The following is a 21,480-nucleotide window of genomic DNA, read 5'->3' on the forward strand; positions in this document are numbered from 1 at the left end:
TCAAGGCTCATCCAGGTTATAGCATGCGTCAGAATTTCCTTCCCTTTTTAAGGCTGACGCATCTTCTGTTGTGTGTATATTCCGGATTTAGTTGCAAATTTTCTGGCATCTTTGATGATAAATTGTATTCCAGGTTACTAGAAGGCAGTTTTAGAGGTTCTTTAAAAGGGAGGCTGGCGCTGGTGTCTGAGCACCAGGCTCCCAGGAGGCAGGAGGGATCTTACCACACTGCCCTCTCCCTTGGGCAGCCTCGGCTGGCCCAGAGTTTCAGGTCTCTGGGCGACTCAAGCATCGGTGCCACATTCCTCTGAGGACCCGAAGGAAGAGCACTGAGAGAGCCCAGCTTCTGGATATCGCAGCCCTGCACCTTCCTTCCTTGGGAGCAGACAGCGTGTCTTTCCTCCCAGAGTGGCTGGTACAGCTCCCACTGCTGGGACTTAGCCGTGGTTCCCACGCACCCGTGTGCCTGGGAACCCAGCGATGGCAGCTGTCGTTCAAGTTGCGCAGCCCAGCGCCCCGCCCCCAGACGGCAAGTCAGTATCGCAGGCAGCGACCCAGGAGTTTGCATTTTACATTAGCACTCTAGGAAATCCTATTTGTTTTCAGGACCACGATTTGAGAAGTGCTGCTGTGTGCCCACAGCTAGGCATCTTCGGGTTCTGTCTCTTCCAGTGAGAGGCGGTGGTGGGTAGTGGAAAAGGCACGCCCCCTGATTCGTTCTTGGAACTCCCTGGTGGTGAGACGGGGCTACTTACTTGACCCCTCTAGGTGAGTAGCTCCGCACGGCCCCCTGGCAGCCTAGACTTTCTAAAGCAGATTTGGGGTCACTGTCTCAATTTTTACAGCAGCCCTTTTGGAGACCTGGATACACAGCCTGCGTAGGAACCCCTGAACCAGACGACCTCTCAGCCTCTTCTGGCTGCAACTGACCACAGTTTCTCAGCCCTTGTTTTGATCTTAGGCCAGTGTTGGGCTGGCAGACAAGAAATAGAAGGTAGAAAGCGTGATAGCCCCGAGGCCTGAGATCACCTTTTTGGAGCCCTGTGTGCTAGTATGTGGGTGTAAAATTGTTGTGTAGTTCATAGGCAGTCTGCACTGAATTGTTCCTTTGTTTGTAACGATGACGTCTCCCTTCTCCTGAGCTAGTTGTTGTGGAACGTCAGGTAGAGGGGCACTGCGTGGCTTTTTATAGCCTTTCAGATGCTCCTTATCTATCTTTCTGCTCAGCTGTTCCCTGGTCAGTTTGCTTCTGCTGTCAGGGTTTTTCTGAAGCCATCGTCCTTTGCAAAAGAGCACACATTCGTTTGGACAGTTCTTGAGCTTGGAACGCTCCACAAGTGGCATCTGGTGATCCCCTAGCTGGTGATGACGGCTGAACAGAGCATGGAGCCACCTGTGTCAGGTCAGCAAACAGTCCATCTTCTCTGGAATGTGGATGTGGCTTCCAAAATCCTTTTGCTAGCCTCTGCTTGAAAGAAGGCTGCTTTTGGGGGGAAAGACCGTAAGTTCTTGCTTGCATGTGCAGTGAAGAAAGGAAGGAGGAGTTAGTTTTAGAATTTGGATTTTTTAGAGCATGTCAGCTGGTGGAGGCTAGCACTTCATTCTCCGTTCTTCCATAGGTCCTTCTACCCAGCACCTCTACAGCACTTACTGATCCGTGTAGGCTTTTCTTTCCTTTTTTTTGGTGTGTTAAGGTATACATGAAATTTACCGTCTTAGCCATTTTTAAGTGTGTAGTTCAGTAGCATCAAGTACATTCACATTGTTGTACAAACATCACCGCCATCAATTTCCAGAATTTGTTTCATCTTTCCAAACTGTGATTAGTGTAGCTTAACAGAATATGACTGCCTTACTTGTTAGACTGTGAGTTCCTGGAAGACTCAAGTTCTTTTTTTTTAATTGAAGTATAGTTGATTTATAATATTGTGTTAATTTCAGGTGTGCAGCATAGTGATTTGTCTTTTTTTCAGATTATATTCCATTATAGGTTATTTCAAGTTATTGGGTAAAATTTCCTGTGATATACAGTAAATCCTTGTTGCTTGTCTATTATTATTTCTTTTTTGGTGCGGTACGTGGGCCTCTCACTGCTGTGGCCTCTCCCGCTGTGGAGCACAGGCTCTGGACGCGCAGGCTCAGCGGCCACGGCTCACGGGCCCAGCCGCTCCGCGGCATGTGGGATCTTCCTGGACCAGGGCACGAACCCATGTCCCCTGCATTGGGAGGCGGACTCTCAACCACTGCGCCATCAGGGAAGCCCTGTTTGTCTATTTTGTATGTAGTAGTTTGTGTCTGTTAATCCCATACTCCTAATTTATCCCTCCTCCCTCCACCTTTCCCCTTTGGTAGCCATAAGTTTGTTTTCTATGTCTGTGAGTGTGTTTCTGTTTTGTATATAGATTCATTTGTATTATTTTTCAGATTCCACATACGAGTGATATCATAGTATTTATCTTTCTCTGGCCTAGTTCACTAAGCATAATATTCTCTAGGTCCATCCACTTTACTGAAAGTGGCAAAATTTCGTTCTTTTTTACAGCTAAGTAGTATTCCGTTTTATACACACACACACACACACACACACGTATCACATCTTCTTAAGCCAGTCATCTGTTGATGGGCACTTGGGGTGCGTCCGTAAGACAAGAGTTCTGTGTGATTAATTTCCACATTTATTCTGTCCTGTTGTAGGAACTCAGTTATGCTTGTGGGGTGAAAGAATGAGTGAACGGAGTGATTGAACGGTTTCTCCTAGACTGTTGCTACTGGTCATTATCCTTTGTGATGCTCTATGACCTATAGTCCCAGTCTTCTATATGAGACTACAACTTAGTAGAGATATGTTCCTATATTTTCATTCTGAGGTTACGTGCAATATATAGCTGTGTACTTGGTGCACCTGTGAGCCAGTAGGAAACAGCCCTTTTGGATTAATATTCTGGACTTTCTGACTTTGAAGATTAAAAAAGATTTCAGTCAAGAACTGAATATCCTGGTCTCTTGTGAAATTCAAGATGCACGCACAAGTTTTGTGCCGTATTATTCCTGTGACTTTATTAGGTCGTTTGATCTGCTAATTGTCAGTCCCTGGGGGCGCACATTTAATTAAATTCTGGCTCCAAGCTAATATATGTCAGGAGTTCCTTGTCTTGTTCTTTCTCTCCAGAAGCTACCCTAGGGCTGCCCTTCCTTTCACATGTCCCTTACCGACCCCTCTCTTCAGTCAGAAAACTTTGGGATCGGATTTTAGCGTGTCCTGATCATCAGTGAAATGGGGAGTCTGAGAAGTCCGTCAGCGCATCTCACAGGGTTTTGGGGCTGGAGAGGATCTTAGTGGTAACCCAGACTCATCTCCTCCTTTGATGGAGGAAGACTCTTAGTGACCTGGTTGGGCTCAGGTGGTGTTATGGTAGGGTCAGGGCTAGAAGCTAGATTTCCTGATACTTTTCAGCTCTATAACGTTAAATTATTTAATATGTGCTGCAATTGCTGTTTTAAGGCAGTCACTTTTTTGGTTGAACATAGATGCCAACAGGGCTGTCTGGATGCATTGGTGGGGAGGGTGCCCACCTCTGTCACATGATTTTCGGGTGCCACACGTGTCACTCCCTCATACATTGCATTGTTTTCAAAATGTCTCAGATTCTGAACACAACAGCCAGGACTTTGAATTGAGGGTTTGAGCCTAGGAGACTCATGTTACAGCATATGCGTTGCCTGGTAGGGAACTATGTAGTATTCATTAGTGTATTTACTAAGGATTAGCTCGCTGTCACCTGGCAGACTCTATGATCTTGGTATTATGAGCCATAAGATTAATTTTTTTTTAATTCTATGACTTTAATTTTTTTTTTTAGAGTTGCATCTCTTTTTTTTAAATTGAAGTATAGTTGATTTACAATGCTGTGTTTGTTTCAGGTGTCAGCATAGTGATTCAGTTATGTATACGTATATATCCATTTTTGCAGATTCTTTTCCATTATAGGCTATTACAAAATATTGAATATATTTCCCTGTGCTATATAGTAGATCCTTGTTGTTTATCTATTTTATATATAGTAGTGTGTATCTGTTAATCATGAACTCCTAATTTATCCCCCCCCCATTTTCCCCTTTGGTAACAATAAGTTTGCTTTCTATGTCTGTGAATCTGTAAGAAGATTAATTTTTTAAAGAAATTTTTGTTTGAGGTAGATTCACAGAAAGTGCAGAGAGGTCCTGGATACCCTTTATGCAGTGGACCCAATTATTTTATCTTATTATTGTACAACCTCAAAGGCAGCAACTTGATACTCATGTGATGTGTGTGTAGTCCTGTACGATGCTTACTTGTCAGTGACATAGAGGAGATCTGTAACTCACTGGACTCCAACTGCTGGCGGCAGCACACTGGGTACCAAGGTGGAGCCTGAAATGAGTACTGAGGCGCTGGGTGGAGTAAGAAAAGGAGAAATGAGCAGCAAATGGAATTATTTTGCCTCAAGGGTGCCTTTCCCATTCAGTACAAAGCTGTAGCTACACTTCTGCTTTTTCCTCTTGCTTGAGTTTGGTGCCCAAGAAGGCTGGTCATGTTGCATGTCTTTGAAGACCTCAATTCTTTGCACTTTCAGTAGCAACAGAGAGGGTTAAATGAGTGATTTTTGTTTGTTTTTAAAGAGAGCATGCTTCTAGTTCGTACTTTTCTACTAAGGAAACCAGTTTGTCCCTTGTACAGCATAATGTATTTGGTGCAAATGGTGAAACTTCTTAGGGTGTGAATGTTCTTGTGGTATAGGATGCCTGCACCAGGCTCCTTCCACCTGGAGCCCTGTGTCACAGACAATATAGTCTGTGTCTTGGTTGTTGGTTAGATCCATTCTTCCCAAGCCCTCTCACTATGAGTAATTATCGGGTATAGAACAACTTCAGTTCTTCGGATGTTTAGCTCCAGTCTTGATGGGTACCAGAATATTTGTGATTCTTTCTAATGAGGGAAGGGATTCAGGAAAATGCTGTCTTCTGGGGAGATTCTGGTTTCTCCATCCTCACTCTTGGTAGATAACCTCCCTTTCTACTTTGTAAAGAAAACACATGTCATCAGATAGGAGTTTCTTTAAATTTCTCTGCCACATTTACAGATCTACCTTGTCTGCACCCATCTCATGCTTATCCTTTTCTTTTACAGAAAAGATGTAATTCTTCATATCTAAGACCAAAACCTTGATCTCTTCACGGGCTTTTTTATCCTGCTTTCTCAAAAACCTTACAGTCTCCCAACGACCACGCTGGAAACCTCAAAATCTCAAAAGATATACTGAAGCATATTAAAAAATTTGAGTTTATTTGAGGAGAAATCGATTGGAATTGGCAGTGCCAAACTGGAAGTGGTTGGAGAGTCCCCTCAGACGAGAGGTGGAGAGACTTTATAGAGAAAAGGTGGAAGCAAAGAAAGGAAATCATAGATTGACCATAGCTTAAAGCCTAGGTGACTGTTTCTGATTGGTTGTCCTTAGCATTTTGATTTCATAGCCGTGAGGCATTCACAGGCTTAGATCCTGGTTTGTTTACGTAGGGCACCCACGGCATGAGAGCCCCATCAGTCCAATGGCCTCCTTACTTAATTAACTTAAACCATGGGTCACTTGACAAATGGCTGTGCCTCCTCAGGGTAGTCTGAAGGTTATTTCAATTTCTTGCAGGAGATGCTGTACAATAACTGAGGCTAATCTGATGAGCCTCCGGTATCAGAACCAGCCCGGGGACAAAATTCAATGCGTTCATTCATTAATACATACATTCATTCAACAAACCTTGAAGGCATGCTGAATTAGGTGCTGTGCCCCCAATGACTTCATAGTCTGTTTCCGGTGATGGGCACAAAGCAGATAATTATAGTATACTGTGTTAAGTAAAGTGATAGAGTTATACACAGGGTATTATGGGAGAGAAGGGGCTCTAACCCAGCACGGGGAGAGGCGATCAAGAAAAGGTCCCTGGTGGAGGCTGAACCCAGATAAAGGAGTCCAGGATGTTCTGGTGGAGGTGTCCCGAAGGTGGATTTGAGTCTGAATCTCCAGCTTGAGGGATGGCCAGAGATAAAGGTTTAGGAGTGTTTAGCGTGGAGATGACAGTTAACACCATGAGCCTTGATGAGCTCACTTATCAAGAGCATTGGGTTCAGGATGAGAAGGGCCAACACTTCAAGATCAGAAAAGAAAGGACCGTTAACGCAACAAGTCAGAAAGATAAGAGTACCAGGAGAACAGAAGATGTGACAGTGTTTACAGACTGAATGAAGGGGAGGAGACTAACCAGAGAGATGGAAAATCCAGGAATTGTCAGGGATGACTGGTAATGTAGGAGGCAGGAAGGGAGAATTTTATTTCAAATGTAAACTAATGTAACTACTTGTTTGTTAAATAATTGCCTAAAAGTTGGTTTCAAGGCTGTTGAAAGGAGGCCCAAACAAATTAGTTGATTTTCCACGTTTGCCAAAGCTAGCACTTTTTATTCAGTCTAATACATGTTATTTGAGAACTTTTTTGGTATCAGGCAGTCTTTTAGGTTGGCAACTCAAGAGATAAACTATGAAGGATAAAAACACGGTGTAACATGGACCTGGCTCTCAAAGAACTTACAGCAAGATAAGCCATGTACCTAAATATTCAGGATACAGGGTGAAAAGTGACAAAGAAAGGAGGACTACAGTGCATGGAGGCATAGAGATTACTTTTAGATTGGGGATCCAGAGAAGCAGTAATATTTGAGCCAAGTCTTGGAAGATGGGCAGAGGTGGAAGTGTGTGTAAGTCAAGTATAGGGGAGAGTGAGAGAAGAAGCACAGTGCATGAAACTCCAGGGCACTGTCAGCCTTGCAGTATTGCACTGGAATGTGTCTGCTCCATCTCTAGACTGAACTTCTGGTGCTGAGAACTGTAGTTAACCTTTACAGAGCCTCACGTGGTGTTTTACATGTAGTACTCACTTGGTGTTTGCTATATGAACTTAACTTGAGGAACAGACATCATCGTTGTTAAATTGCTTATTCCACAGCCTTACCTGTGCCTTACCTCACTTGTGAAGCAAAAAGTAATTTAAAGACTAGAATTCTTTTTTTAATATTTATTTTATTTTTATGTATTTATTCATTGGGTTACGTCGGGTCTTAGTTGCGACATCTTTTTGTTGTCATGCGTGGGCTCCAGAGCACGCAGGCTCAGTAGTTGCGGTGCGTGGGCTTACTTGCCCTGTGTCATGTGGGATCTTAGCTCCCCGACCAGGGATTGAACCTGCGTCCCCTGCATTGGAAGGCAGATTCTTAACCACTGGACCACCAGGGAAGTCCCACGACTAGAATTCTTATGTTATCAGTAAAACAGGTACTAAAGGTAGATTGCCTTCTTGATTTAATTTTTGAGGATGACAAATCAGAACTTATAAATGAATCAAAGACATGTAATTTATAACATTCCTTTATATGACATGAAAACACTTTAAGATAGAAGTGACAAATGTGGAGATTCTTAAAGACTGATCAACACAAGTTCTTTGGGATCTACTTTAAATGCCAACACTGAAGCCAGGTTTTAGACAATTATTTTGTTGGCATATAAGTAGTTATATTTGTCTTATACTTTGAAATGAACTGTATCCTTCTTTTAGGATTAAAAAATAGTTTGCTGGTGTACAGTTTATTTATTAAAATTTTATTTACTTTTTATCGAGGTATAGTTGATTTATACTATCATGTTAGTTTAGGTGATGTACAGTTACTTTAGGTTAAACAAATATGATTTAAAAAAAAAAGCCAATATCTTGTAGCTGCATCTGTGTATTTGCTTTGATAAACTTAGGGAATCAGAATTGGAATACACATTTCATTGGTGGAATTTCTTAGCTATCTTGAAGTGGTTCTATTTAATGTGTTACGTATGACTAGGAATGGAGAAATAGAAATATGAGGAGTTGGAGAAAAAAAGATATTCTAGGCCACACGTTTTCTTGTTGACACTGGAAAAGGAAATAATTAACAGTATCTGTTAAAATAGGGTAGAGTGGGCTTCCCTGGTGGCGCAGTGGTTGAGAGTCCGCCTGCCGATGCAGGGGGCGCGGGTTCGTGCCCCGGTCCGGGAAGATCCCACATGCCACAGAGCGGCTGGGCCCGTGAGCCATGGCCGCTGAGCCTGCGCGTCCGGAGCCTGTGCTCTGCAACGGGAGAGGCCACAACAGTGAGAGGCCCGCGTACCGCAAAAAAAAAAAAAAAAAAAAAATAGGGTAGAGTGTACTGATTTAAGGGTTACAGTAGAAAATACTTCAAGGAATTAGGAAGATAAAGGGTGGTGGTCCATGGTGATTTTGCATTCTTGACTCTTTTATATATTCTTCATTGGTTTGCTTTGATAGGGATAGACAAACCAAATTTGAAGTCATTTCCTGTTAGTTTGACATGTGTTACCCTTGCTTGATAAACTCCTAAATTACCCAATTTAATCTTGTTCTCATTTCACAAATGAGGGAAGTCAGGTTAAGCGGTTTGTTTCAATGACCTGCAGTGAATTAAAGAGACAGGTCACCTTGTTATGTTAGTGGATTGTTAAGAAAAACTCATGAAATTCACAGACTGCATGTTGCAGATAACTGAAAATAAACTTCTACGGAGTTAAAACAAATTGTTTCGTTCGTTAAATAATTATAAATGTAATTAAAAATGTTTTCTAAATGTTTTTGTGAGGTAAGCAAGCAAGCAAAGTAATTAAATAAGAACTCATATATTTTCTTGTCTTTTTCTTCTTCTTCCCAATAGGACCAGACATATTATCAGTCATTTCAGGTTTCAGAATATGGTAAGAGTTCTTCAACTTATTTTGATGGAAAACACATTTATTACTTTCCACAGAGATAAGAGAAATTTCTAAGAGATGTATTATTTAAAGTAAAAATCCCAGTGGATTTTTACCAGGTAAAATCCTAGTATTTCCTATAGGTCTGAACATTTTTTCTTTATAAAGAGTAAAGTAGGAATAAGATTGGCTGTAGTCCCATTATCCTGCTCTTTGTATGTATAGTTATTCTGTTTTTCTACTTTGCTGTGATCATAACATATTTAAAATTTTGTACGGTGTTTTTTTTTTAAAGCATAACCACAGTCATTTCCCATATCTTTCATTTGGTCAGCACTGGTGAAGACAGGGTTTAACTTGGGTAAATCCTCTTCCTGCAGGTGCCCCATTTGTAATATCGCATTTGGAAACACGTAGATGTAAGCAATGTGCGACCCCAGTGTTTTGTTGGTGGATGGAGAGGAAGGAAATCGGAGAGTGAAGGCATAGGACCCCACAATTAGTTGTACTTTGAACAGCTGCTTTGAGGTTGCACACAAGCGTTTTCATCTGATTTGTGTTACTTTTTGAGATTGTGTCTCATTCAGGCAGTAGAAATTCTCTGGAAAGTCGTTTGCTTGCACCTTTGTGGCTCTGGTCCATGAATCCCATACAGCACTGTCACAGCTCAGCCTCATGATCACCTAGAACAGGGAGCAGCAAAGCTTTTTCCTGTGAATTGCCAGATAGTAAACTTTATGCTCTGTGGGCCACACGGCTCTGTCTTAACTACTCAACTTTGCGGTTGTAGCACGAAGCAGCCGTAGATAATATGTAAGTGAAAGTGGTTGTGATCCAATGCAGTTTTATTTATGGATGTGGAAATTTGGATTTCATATAATTTTCCCATGTCGTGAAGTAGTCTTCTTTTGATGGTTTCCAACCAATTGGAAATGCAAAACCCATTCTTAGCTCATGCTGGTCATTGTTTACTGACTCCCCCATCTGGAGCTGTGTTGTCCGGTTCAGGGTCACTCACCACGTTGGCTGCTGAACACTTGAAGTGTGGCTGGTCTAAATGGAGATGTGCTCTAAGCATGTAGAATGCGAAATTTTGAAGACGGTATAAAAAAAGAAAGAAAAATAGCTCATTAATAATAATTACTTATATTGATTACATATTGAAATGATAATATTTTGGATATATGGCTTTAGGTAAAAATATTACAAAAATTAATTTCACCTGCTTCTTTTTCCTTTTTAAATGTGGCTACTAGAAATTTAAAACTACACCATGTGGCTCAGATTTTGTTTCTTTTGGACAGCCCCGATCTAGAGGAGTAAATCAGAGGTGGCTGAGGCTTCTATAGGCTGTTTTTATTTCACACAGAGGCGGTGCTGGGTGGCTGTATGTTGTTGAAGGGGGTATGTAGTGGAGGGGCAATTGATTGCCAACCTGTGATGTTTGAGGAGGGGACATTTAAATTTCCTTGGTCTAAGAAAATTCCACCTCTGAGTGGCCAGGACATTGGAGGAGGGTCAGAGTCCTGGAGTGGTCTCGGGCCTCAGAGCATCTTGGCACTCCAAGGGTCTTTAGCCTGGAGCTGGAGGTCTGTCCTGTTCTGCTGACTTATTGGTCGTCTTGATTCTTCTCTTGCGTTAACTGAATGGTGAGATGCCTTGTTATGAGACGGATCTATTTCATTGGTCAGTGAAGTTAGAGAAGAGGAATATTTCTATAGATTGGAAGGAAATGAAATTTTTTTTTACTCCAGTGAGGTGTTTTATATTAAATAATATTACTATTTATAAAATATTTCATAGCCTAATTATATAAAGCCAACCAAAGTAGGGGTTTCTAATTTTAGGGTTACCTTCGGGAACCAGTACCTGTTGCACAAGAAAAGCATCATTACTTTGTAGCCATATCTTAGTTATTAACTAGAAATCCTAGGACACAACTTCGTAGTAATCCATCGTGTTAGACTGTCACCACATTTACCTTTGATGGTCTCAAAGGACATGGATTCTCTGTGACTGCATGTGTGTCACCCTGAAGAAAAAGGAGAGTCTTGGGGTCTCAGGATGTGCTTTTCGTAACCAAATTGGAAAAAAGTCCTAGGGAAGGGGCTGCTCAGAAGTAGCTATTTACCGAGTGATATGGAAGTATTTTAACAAGCAGTAAGTGCACACTGGTGGGTGACGGGTGAGTGAAAACCCTGGCCTTCTAGCACTCAGATGGCTTTGCATGTGGATACAGTTTAGATTCTACCGGTGGGAGGCTTCACAGACCCGAGTGTCCATAGCAACTCCCCCATCCCCATCGCTGTCTAGTTACCAGCCTTGTAGGGTTTCTGATTTTGAGTGGAATGAAGTACTTTTATCTATGTGTTAATGTGTACTTGGAGCCTAGTGAATCTAAGTGCCAATGGTACCATTTATCAACTCCTTTAAAGCAGTTCTGTTCTCTAGTTTGTTAAGTTGTAAAATGAGAGGTAAATGGATTGTTTAAAATATCCTTGCTTTTCTTTTCCAGTATTACCAAAATTTGAAGTCACTTTGCAGACACCATTATACTGTTCTTTAAATTCTGTGAGTTTAAATGGTACCGTCACAGCAAAGTAAGTATCATATTGCTTTCTATGACCTTAAACTGTTCTGAAACTGTATGACAAAGAGCTCATTATATACTCCAGAACATTAGCACAATATGTTGTTTATTAAAATACCCCAATGGGCAGGAAACAAATGTTTATAATAAATAATTAAGCACGGAACATGTCTGCACAGGTCTTTGCACCCATGTCTCTGCTTCCAAGCTGATCCAGTCCTAAAATATTCCCCATAGGCTAGTGTCTTTCTAAGGCTACTCAAGGGATTTACCTGATAGATTGTGCCAGATTGAAAAAAAAGCTTTATTTAGTCCTCATTCAGCTGTCTATAATGGAGGTTGAGACTTGGGGGAGGGGTTTGGTTGCTTTATTGCAATTCACAGATGAGTCAGTGATCTACATTCATCATCCATTTCAGCTTTTGGATACAGGGGACTTCCAGCCCCGCCCCGTGTAACTGCTGTCTGGTGGCTTTCATGATTTTGATCCAATGGCTCGAACATCACAGCATTTTGTTTTGCTGAGGCAAAAAGCGTCTTCAGAGTTCCAGACCACTGGCTCTCAAACGTATAGGCTGGGAGTGCCCTCAAGTAATTCCAGGACCGATTTCTTGTAGCATTTTAAATTTTAAAAAAAAATTTTTTATCCCTCCCCATCCCCCGGGGTTTGCTAGGACTTGGATGCGGTGACACCTGTGACGCACGTCCCTCCTCGGCCGGGACCTGTCAGTGGGCTGGAGTTGGCCTGGGTGACTAGGCCTCCTCAGGAAAGCAGCCTGTGTGCGGGCTGGGTGCCAACCTAATCCTCTAAGGGGCCAGGACCTCGTGGAGCATCGCGGTGCCCTTTCCCTGCTCAGCTGTCCCTCCTTGGTGTCACTTGCGCCTCTTCCAACCAGAGAAGGTCTTGCTGTGGGCCCCAGTAAACCTCAGCACGCTCCCCGTGACCTCCGCAGCCCTTATGGAGAGGTGCTTGCCTTTCCTTCCCCAGGATGGGTGTGCCTTGTAGCATTTATTTTTTAAAATTAATTAATTAATTAATTTTTTCGGTACGCGGGCCTCTCACTGCTGTGGCCTCTCCCGTCGCGGAGCACAGGCTCCGGACGCGCAGGCTCAGCGGCCATGGCTCACGGGCCCAGCCGCTCCGCGGCATGTGGGATCTTCCCGGACCGGGCCACGAACCCGTGTCCCCTGCCTTGGCAGGCGGACTCTCAACCACTGTGCCACCAGGGAGGCCCTGTAGCATTTATTTTTGATGTGTCAATATCTGTGCTGTTTGTGAAATTTATTTAGCTTCAGAATTTATTTGTAATAGCTGGTAAAAACTGGACCCCATTTCACCACTCATCGCAACATTCCTCTCCTGGTGAGGGTTTGTGGCAGTGGCAGTCAATGGGCAGTGAGTCCACGCACCAAAACGTCTGAGGACTCCTGCTTTAGATTCTTTTGGCAAACAAATCATGTGACACCCATGTGACATAAAGGCAAAAATGTGTCTACCATTTGTATACCAAGTTAGTTCAACTAAGAGGTAGCTTACCATGTGAATCTGGGTTCTGTGGCTGAATTTATGGTTTGGAAAACACATAAATGCCCGCTTTGTCATAATTATTTTCCTGCCCTTGATCTTAGCTGAAGGTCAGGCATTCTGTCTGCGTTTTATTTTGAGTTCTTTGACTAACGCTTATAAAACTTAGTGACTTCAAATCCGCATAAACCATCAGTGTCCACATGGATTAGGTTGAAAATTGATACCTTCTTTTTTTCTGTTTTTAGTTTTCAGGGGTGTGCCAGGGATTTAGCACAACCAGTTAAAACAGTGGTTCTTAAACTTTGGTAACTCTCTAGGAAATTTATTGTCATCTAGGGAATTTATTGTACATTTTCAGGGGGTGTGGATCCCTTGAAGCAACAACATTGACAACCTCTTCCCACCAACCCCGCAGTGTCATCCTGATTCTCATTTGTGGAGCCCCTTTGAGATGCTAATGGCTGAGAATGACATGGCAATTGTGACGGTCCCCAGGCAGTTCTTTAGGGCTCCACAGGTTGTATTCTCGTCATTTTCTTTAGTATGTGTATCAGTCGAGCTATAGCCAGAGAAGTAGAAGCAGCAGGAGGCATATATTAAGAGATTTACTGCAAGGAGTTGGCTTATTTGACTGGGGGGACTAACTAGGGAAATCCAAAATCTGTAAGGCAGGTTGTCAGGAAGGGCAGCTAGAGCTCTCAGGTACAGGCTGACGTTTCTGTTCACAGGCAGGATTTCTTCCTCTTTAGGGAATTCTCAGCTCTGCGTTAAGGCTTTTCAACTGATTAGATCAGGCTGATCAGATGATCTAGGATAATCTCCTCTACTTAAAACCAACCGACTATAGACTTTAATCACACCTATGAGATACCTTCACCTTGACACCTAGAGTGTTTGATTAAGTGACTGGGGACGTTAGCCTAGACACATCAGAAAGCCCATCTAAGCGTTTGGTTTGTCTGTTCTAGGTAGTGAGACAATTGTTGCCAATTAAAGTTCTCAGACATGGCTAGTTCTCATAGTACAGGCATACCTTGGAGATTGTGGGTTCAGTCCCAGGCCACTGCAATAAAGAAAATATTGCAGTAAAGAGAGTCACGTGAAGTTTTTTCGGTTTCCCAATGTGTATAGAAGTTATTTTATTCTAGATTGTAGTCTATTAAGTGTGCAATAGTAAAGCCGAATCCGGCCTCTGTGCCCCGGCACCGAAATTAATTCTCGGAGACAGAGTTATGGGTGAAGTAAAAAAGAATAGCTTTATTCCTTTGCCAGGCAAAGGGGGTCAAGTGGGCTAATGCCCTCAGAACTGTGTGTCCGAACCCAGGGGCGTTTGTGAGGAGTTTTATAGTCAAGGGGCGGGGTTGCTGAAAAGGATCAGGGTGCATGCAGGGCTTGCATTCCTTCAATGCAGGGGTCATCTGGCACCAGGTGATGATGGGTGAACTGTGACCTTCTCTGGAATGAAGCGTGCTTCATCGAGTACTTAACATCTTCCATTTGCTGGGGGTTTTAGTTCTGCAGAAGAGCTCAAAGATACTGTTATTTGTATACTTTGGGGGGGGGTGGGGGTGGGGGGGGGGTGCGGGGAACCAGGACCCTGCCCCAAGGCTGCACTATTGTTTCTTGGCGGCTCCTCCCTTGTCTCTGCAGCCCCTCCCTTCCCTGATTAGCAACTGTTTGAACCTGTCCTTTGGAACTCAGTGAAGGGAACACAGAAAGGCTTTTGTGCCCGGGAGTCCCACAGGGTCCTGCTCGGCTTCAGTAGAGTTATGTCTAAAAAACCAATGTACCTACAATGATTAGAAAATACTTTATTCCTAAAAAAGGCTCACCACCATCTGAGCCTTTAGTGAACTGTGATTTTTTTTTGCAATAGTAAACTCAAAGATTGCTGATCACAGATCACCACAGCAAATATAATAGTAATGAAAAAGCTTGAAATATTGTGAGAATTACCAAAATGTGTTACAGAGACATGAAGTGAGCAAATGCTCTTGGAAAAAGGGCATCAATAGACTTGCTCATCGCAAGATTGCCACAAACCTTCAATTTGTAAAAAACACAGTATCTGTGTGTTTACTGTGCAAAGCACAATAAAACGAGGTCTGCCTGTAGTCCGTTCCGAGTATTTCCTTCCTATTAAATCTTCTTCCTTCAGGTTTCAGTTGCCTAGGGATGATGTCCGCTTTGGGAGCAAAGTAAGGCGGTTCTGTCCCAGGGCAGCGTGAATTCAGATGAGCAGATCCCGACAGGGCCGAGGCCCTTTCCCCAGAGGCCTCCTCCACCCCAGCGTTCATGAGTTCTGGGCCTATCAGTGCATTTCAGGAGGGTCTTTTTTTTGTTTTTTTTTGTTTTTTTTTGCGGTACGCGGGCCTCTCACTGTTGTGGCCTCTCCCGTTGCGGAGCACAGGCTCCGGACGCGCAGGCTCAGCGGCCATGGCTCACGGGCCCAGCCGCTCCGCGGCATGTGGGATCTTCCCGGACCGGGGCACGAACGCGTGTCCCCTGCATTGGCAGGCGGACTCTCAACCACTGCGCCAGCAGGGAAGTCCCAGGAGGGTCTTTTTAAATTCAGATTGTGGATATAATTTACAACTTTGCAACAGATTCAGGAAATCTTTTGACTAGCAAGGTCTCTTATCAGTCTCTAAAAATCGGTGGAGACCTATTCTATAAATACCGTGTCCTGGAGAAGATGGAAGTGATGATGGTGAGGGTCTGTCTATGTCTCTCCTCCCTTCAGGCTGATCCTTCCAGTTGGGCCTTGGATTCACTCTTCTGTCGGGAGAATCCCAGGCCCACTTCCCCTCTACCTGTGTCTTGATTTCTTCCATTTGGTATCTTTAACCTTTTGCTCTTTATCTCTGCGTTCAAACGTTTCTGTCATTAAAGGAAACGAACCCTCCCTGACCTTCATGCCTCCTCCTAGCTGCTGCCCTGTCTCTCGCCTCTTTGAAGAGTTGGAGCTGCCTTTTCCCCTTCTTCACATCCTGTTCGTTCTTTAGCCCCCTGCGTTCTTCCTTTCTCGCTCACCGTGATATGGAAACTGCTTTCACCACGGCACAAAGACCTCCTTCTTGCCTCGCCTTGTGTGTACTTTCTTAGGCTTTTACAACTTTTTTCTCCCTTTGCAGCATCGGACATTGCTGTCCTCTCCCATTTCCTTTCTGGTTTTTCTCCTTTCCCTTAGGCTGCTCCTTTGAGACTCTTTGCAGACAACTCTCTTCTGATCACATTGTAAACGTTCTTGTTCTTAGAGTTCCATCTTTGGCTCTCTTTTCTCTTTTTACACATTTACTCGGAGTTTTCTTCTCCATGGCCAGGGTTTCTGCTGTTTATAATTTGATGAAACCTAAATCCGTATCGCCAGCCCACATTTCTAGCTTTACAGTCAGATCCCCATGTCTCGCTGCCCACTGGACATTGCCCACTGGATATCCCACAGATATATATATATATATATATTTTTTTTTTGCATGTGGGATCTTCCAGGGCCGGGGCGCGAACCCGCGTCCCCCGCATCGGCAGGCGGACCCTCAACCACTGCGCCACCAGGGAAGCCCTCCCACAGATATTTTAATCAGTCGTCTTCCCCAAACCTGGTTCTCTGCATCCCTCTCTTGGGTGGACTGCAGCACACTCTCTTTAGCTGAAGTCAGCTGTGCTTGTCTGACTCCCTCAATCCCCATAGCCAGTCAACCTCCAGTGCTGTTGGGTCTCTCTCCTTAATATCTCTCAAATAATCCATCTACCTTTCTCCACCGCCACCTCCTTGATTCAGGAATGTCACCTCTTCAGCTACGGTTGTAGTTTCTTAAAACTTTTTCCTGCCTCTATTTTTACCACATCCAATCTTCCCTTTACTTTGGATCCAGACGTCTTGTTGTTTCCTCTTCTTGTTGGCCTTCTCCGCCTTCTCTCTTTCTTCTCCACCTCATCCTAACCACCCCCTCCACACCCCCTTCTGCCTTCTTCTTTCAGACCATTGCCTTGAGGGTGAAGTTCAAAATTTTTAGTGTATCTTACAGAGTTCTTTTCTAGCTTCATGTCTTTTGAAACACCTCACCCAGCCCCTCATCTACCCTCCCAAAGTCTCCTGCCAGATCTTACTTGTGCTTCCAAGAATGCAGAATGCTTTTTCTGACCAAGAGGCCTTTACATAGGCAATTTCAAGGCGTGGCTGCTTGCCCCTAACCCTCTATCCTTATAGCTCTCAAAGCACTAAAAACATGGCTGTTCCACCCTTTTGAGGTTGTGTCTGTGTCATGGTTACTACCGCACCTGGGTGCCTAGCACAGTGCCAGTCATGGAGTGGGCTTCCAATAAATGCTTATTGAAAAGAACAAATGGATAAGCAACGTAACTCCTAAGATTTCAGTTTCAAGCTGTGTGTAGCAAAGCAGAGTCCTCCGTACGCAATCAAAAGCCTGTTACTTTGAGTGAACCAAATTAAGGTGTATGGGCAATAGTTTTGGTCTTGTCATGGAATTGGGGGTAAAGAGTAGGACTTGAAATCCAGTTGTTCTTTGGGTGTACTTTGAGAGATGAATTCTGTTGTCTTATCACTTGGATGGTTGTTATTAAGTTATAGATATGATTTTAAATATTTATTTGTATTAGCTATTATGGTCATCTCTGTGAGTAGATGATAACAATTTTGGTTACTTTTGCTAGTAGCCATCTGTCCCATGAAGGCATAGTTAATGTGCAGAAGATTACTGGAAATTTCCTGGAGAATAAGGTTAACACGCTCATTTTAGTTTTGAAATCTTTAACTGAGATGAATAAAAATCTGCATTTGTTTATTAGCTTTGATGTGAACGTCTGCTCACTATTCCCACCTCATTAAAATAAATAAAATTCGCCACGGCAAATGCAATTTCAACTAACATTTAAAAATATTCAAAAGCTACAAAGTCTCCTGGGCATGCAGTTAATGGGCCAGTCCAGATTTCTAAGAATAAAAGATTTTCATAACCTTTTAAAAATCTTTTGATGGGAAACTGTCACTTCCAATTATGATCAGATTTTCTGTGGAGTCTCCAGAGGCTGGGTAAAGTGTGTATTATGAACCGTTTTTGAGGTATTGTAGTTAAAAGTCTTCTCATTTTGGAGACTTAATATCAAGGACACCATTTATTAAGCACATTCCTAACTATGTTTTAGTTTTAGAAATTTGTAGTAAGAGTATGTTTTTAATACAATTCTTTTAAGTTAGGCCTCGTGTATTATTTTTCAGGTATACATATGGGAAGCCAGTGAAAGGAGACCTAACACTTACATTTTTACCTTTATCCTTTTGGGGTGTGAAGAAAAATATTACAAAAACATTTAAGGTAACTTTTGCAAATATCTTATAACTTGTAATGGGGAAAAACTGTAAGTGTACTTTCTCTAGAAATAAGATTTTATACTGAATTAACCAAAAGTTGAGCATGAGAAAATCAAGAGCTTTCTATCATTGAACAAATGAGAATTTACCCTTTTTTAAAAAAATGATTAAAGTGGAAACAGAACCATTGTATTGTTGTGACTTAGTTTGGGTTTTATTTCTAAAATTTGAAGTGCCGAAGTGAAGAATGACATTGAAAATTTTTTTAACAAAACAGATAAATGGATCTGCAAACTTCTCTTTTAACGATGAAGAGATGAAAAAGGTAATGGATTTTTCGGATGGCCTTTCTGAACACATGAATCTGTCTTCTCCTGGGCCGGTAGAAATTTTAGCCACAGTGACAGAATCACTTACAGGTTTGTAGACTTTGAAGTGAAGGTAAAGCTATTTCTGTTGTGCTGCTCTGTCATCTCTTATTATAATCGGTAAGTTCATTTGAGGGCACTGTTGCCTAAGGATGCTAGTTAATGCTGAGATTGTCATGACTATTAGTCTAGCTTGCAGAATGTTTTCGTAATGAAGGGGAAACTTATTTTCTTTGAAAGGATGTACCTCAACCACCTGTGATAGGTATTTATAATTTTTTCCATCTCTATTTTTTTTTTTCCAAACTGAAAACTATATGGAAGGGCTACCTTTTCAGCTGACTAACCATCCTCCTTTTTTTTTTTTTTTTTTAAATAACATCTTCTGAAATCTCACCTGCTCCTAGACAGTTTTCTCTTTTAATAATAAAATAAAGGTTAATTACTTGGATCTTTCGGTGGCTGTTTTTTAATGGCTTTCACCAATCCCCGAAAGTGCAAAAAGACTATTCTGTCAGTGGCCTGATCTCTGGTGCACATGTCATTGATTGGGGGACACTAATGGTGCTCAGAAGGGATCCGCAGAGGACATGTATGGTCCTCTTTGTGGCCAAGCCAAAGAGGCTTCTGTGTCCTGATACCCTAACCCCTTTGGGAAGTAGCTCAGATGGAGAGATTTGGTGGATAGAAGCTGTTGGTGATATATTACTTTTACTTTCTAAATGGTGCAATTTCCAAAACAGGTATCTCAAGAAATGCAAGCTCCAATGTATTTTTCAAGCAACACGATTACATCATTGAATTTTTTGATTATGCTACTGTCTTAAAGCCATCTCTCAACTTCACAGCCACTGTAAGTTGGCATATTTATTAATTGTCTAAAGCAGTAAGTTCAGTTTAGTGAAACAGAATGGGAAATAGTACTTGCAATGCTTTTTAAAAAATTTAAGCCCAAGGTGGGTAGATTACTTTTCCCCTTTAGATATATGAGGCACACAGAATTGTTTCCAAATGACCTTTATCTAATTTATTTAAAAAAGTAGTTTCCAAAAAATTTTTCCTCAAAATATATTTAATAAGTAATTCAAGTTAGATTTGAATTGCGACGTTGAAGTTTTTATAAATTAATTGAAGGAATTAGATGGTAGTCAAAAAATTTCAATTTCAATTTGATTTTTATAATGACTGATTTTAGTCCTAGCAAAGATGTAGCATTAAAAAGTATCAACTAATCTACTCAATTTTTTGAGAGAATACTGAATTAACATTTATTGACTGAGTCAATAAGTGGGGCTTACAGACCTAAGAAGGACCCAGTCTCTACCCTGGAGTCACAGTGTTTGTGATGGTGACAAGAAAATATACACATAACTGTAATTCAAGGCAGGATAAATCAGTGTCATGAACACATTCCTGTAGGGATTTAAAACAGGTGTTGGCAAACTTTGTCTGCAAAGGGCTAGATAGTATATATTTTTAGCTTTGAGGGCCATATGGTCTGAGTCACAACTGTGTGACTCTGACGTTGTAGCATGAAAGCGGCCACAGCCCCTTGGTAACCAAGCGAGGGTGGTCACGTTCCAATAAAAACTTCCTTCCAAAGAGACTGGATTTGGCCTCCCTGCCTGTCATAGTCTCTGGCCCCTGCTTTAAAGAAAGGAGGGTCACTTCTTGTTGAATAGATCAAGAGAAGTTTTAGAGTTTCTAGGTTGGTGGCTATGTGGAGATTTGGGGGGCAGGGATGCGCTCAGAGAGGGTCCTGTCCTGATACCTCGCCCTAAACATCTCTTCCATCTCGCTCAATATCTTTTTTACAATAAACCAGTGATCTAGTGAGAAAAAAAAGTTTTAGATAGCTTCTGATTTTAATAATCTTATAATTTAGACAGTTTGAAAAGGTAGTTAAGAAAACCCCCAGGAATCTGCAAATGGTAACTTGCAAATGAATAGAGGGAAACAAAGAGAGTTCCGGGAGGAGGAACTGGCTGTAGGACAGGGATGGGGGTCACTCAGGGATGCTTTATGGAGAAGCAGAAGATTTAGGTTATTTGTTACAAGATCTGCAGCATTTTCAGTGTTGGGACGTGTGGGTGGGGAACGAGATGAGCTGAGACGTCTACACAAGGCGAGAGCTTTGGTTGGCAAGCCAGGGTGCCTTCAGGTGACAGTGACTGGACCAGGGCAGTGACAGCAGAGAGCTCGTGTCCAGGAAAGGTCAGAGAGAAAGCAGGAGGCGAAGCTTGGGGATTGCAGAGGGTCCTCCGTGTCTCACATGCTCTAAGCAGTGAAGATCTTGGTCCTTATGAACGTGGGAGGGGTGTGGCGAAAGCAGCGTTCCAGGGGGACTGGTGGGGTCTGTGTGCAGGAGTGGGGCAGCAGCCCGGGAACGAGGCCAGCAGGAGGCTTGCGCAGCTGACTCTGGGTGGAGAGCATGTAAGAGATGTAAGACTTGGTGTGCATTGGATTTGGAAGGTGGGGAGAGGGAAGGGAAATTCAGAGATGTTAAGTCTGACGGAATTGTGGGATTAGCAAAAATAGGAAAGGCGAGGCGGTTTCTCACCTTTAGATGTACTGAATTTGAGATGACAGGGATGTACAAGTAGAAATTTCCTGCAGGGGGTTGGAGGTGTTGAGTATGAGCTCCAGAGCCAGATCAGGATGGTAGCAGGAGTGCTGAGACCTTTGAGGGTAAATGATAATGAGGCTTTGACAAATTCCCACATTTAGGGAGAGGGAAGTGGGATAAAAAAGGACACCGAGAGGATGTAGGAAGAGGGGTATGCAGTGAAAGAGGTGATTGTGGAGCCGTGGAAGGCAACAGGAGGCATAACAGCCAGACGG

The 21,480-nt window shown here is 42.7% G+C and overlaps 1 protein-coding gene across 3 annotated transcripts in view; it reads left to right on the top strand.

The window, feature by feature from the left end:
* Window positions 1-21,480, top strand: part of CD109 (CD109 molecule) — a 113,549-nt gene that overhangs the window by 34,993 nt on the left and 57,076 nt on the right. For all 3 annotated transcript variants that reach the window (XM_022590370.3, XM_089921744.1, XM_022590371.2), the window contains 5 exons: window positions 8,785-8,824; window positions 11,337-11,421; window positions 18,179-18,275; window positions 18,549-18,690; window positions 19,383-19,492. In XM_022590370.3, the coding sequence (XP_022446078.1) occupies window positions 8,785-8,824; window positions 11,337-11,421; window positions 18,179-18,275; window positions 18,549-18,690; window positions 19,383-19,492 (474 nt within the window). The remainder of the gene's footprint in view (window positions 1-8,784; window positions 8,825-11,336; window positions 11,422-18,178; window positions 18,276-18,548; window positions 18,691-19,382; window positions 19,493-21,480) is intronic.

This window comes from Delphinapterus leucas, chromosome 12, assembly GCF_059928025.1.
Source record: "Delphinapterus leucas isolate spDelLeu-1000000601 "Yukka" chromosome 12, BTC_Dleu_Yukka2, whole genome shotgun sequence".
Classification (NCBI taxonomy): Eukaryota; Metazoa; Chordata; class Mammalia; order Artiodactyla; family Monodontidae; genus Delphinapterus; species Delphinapterus leucas.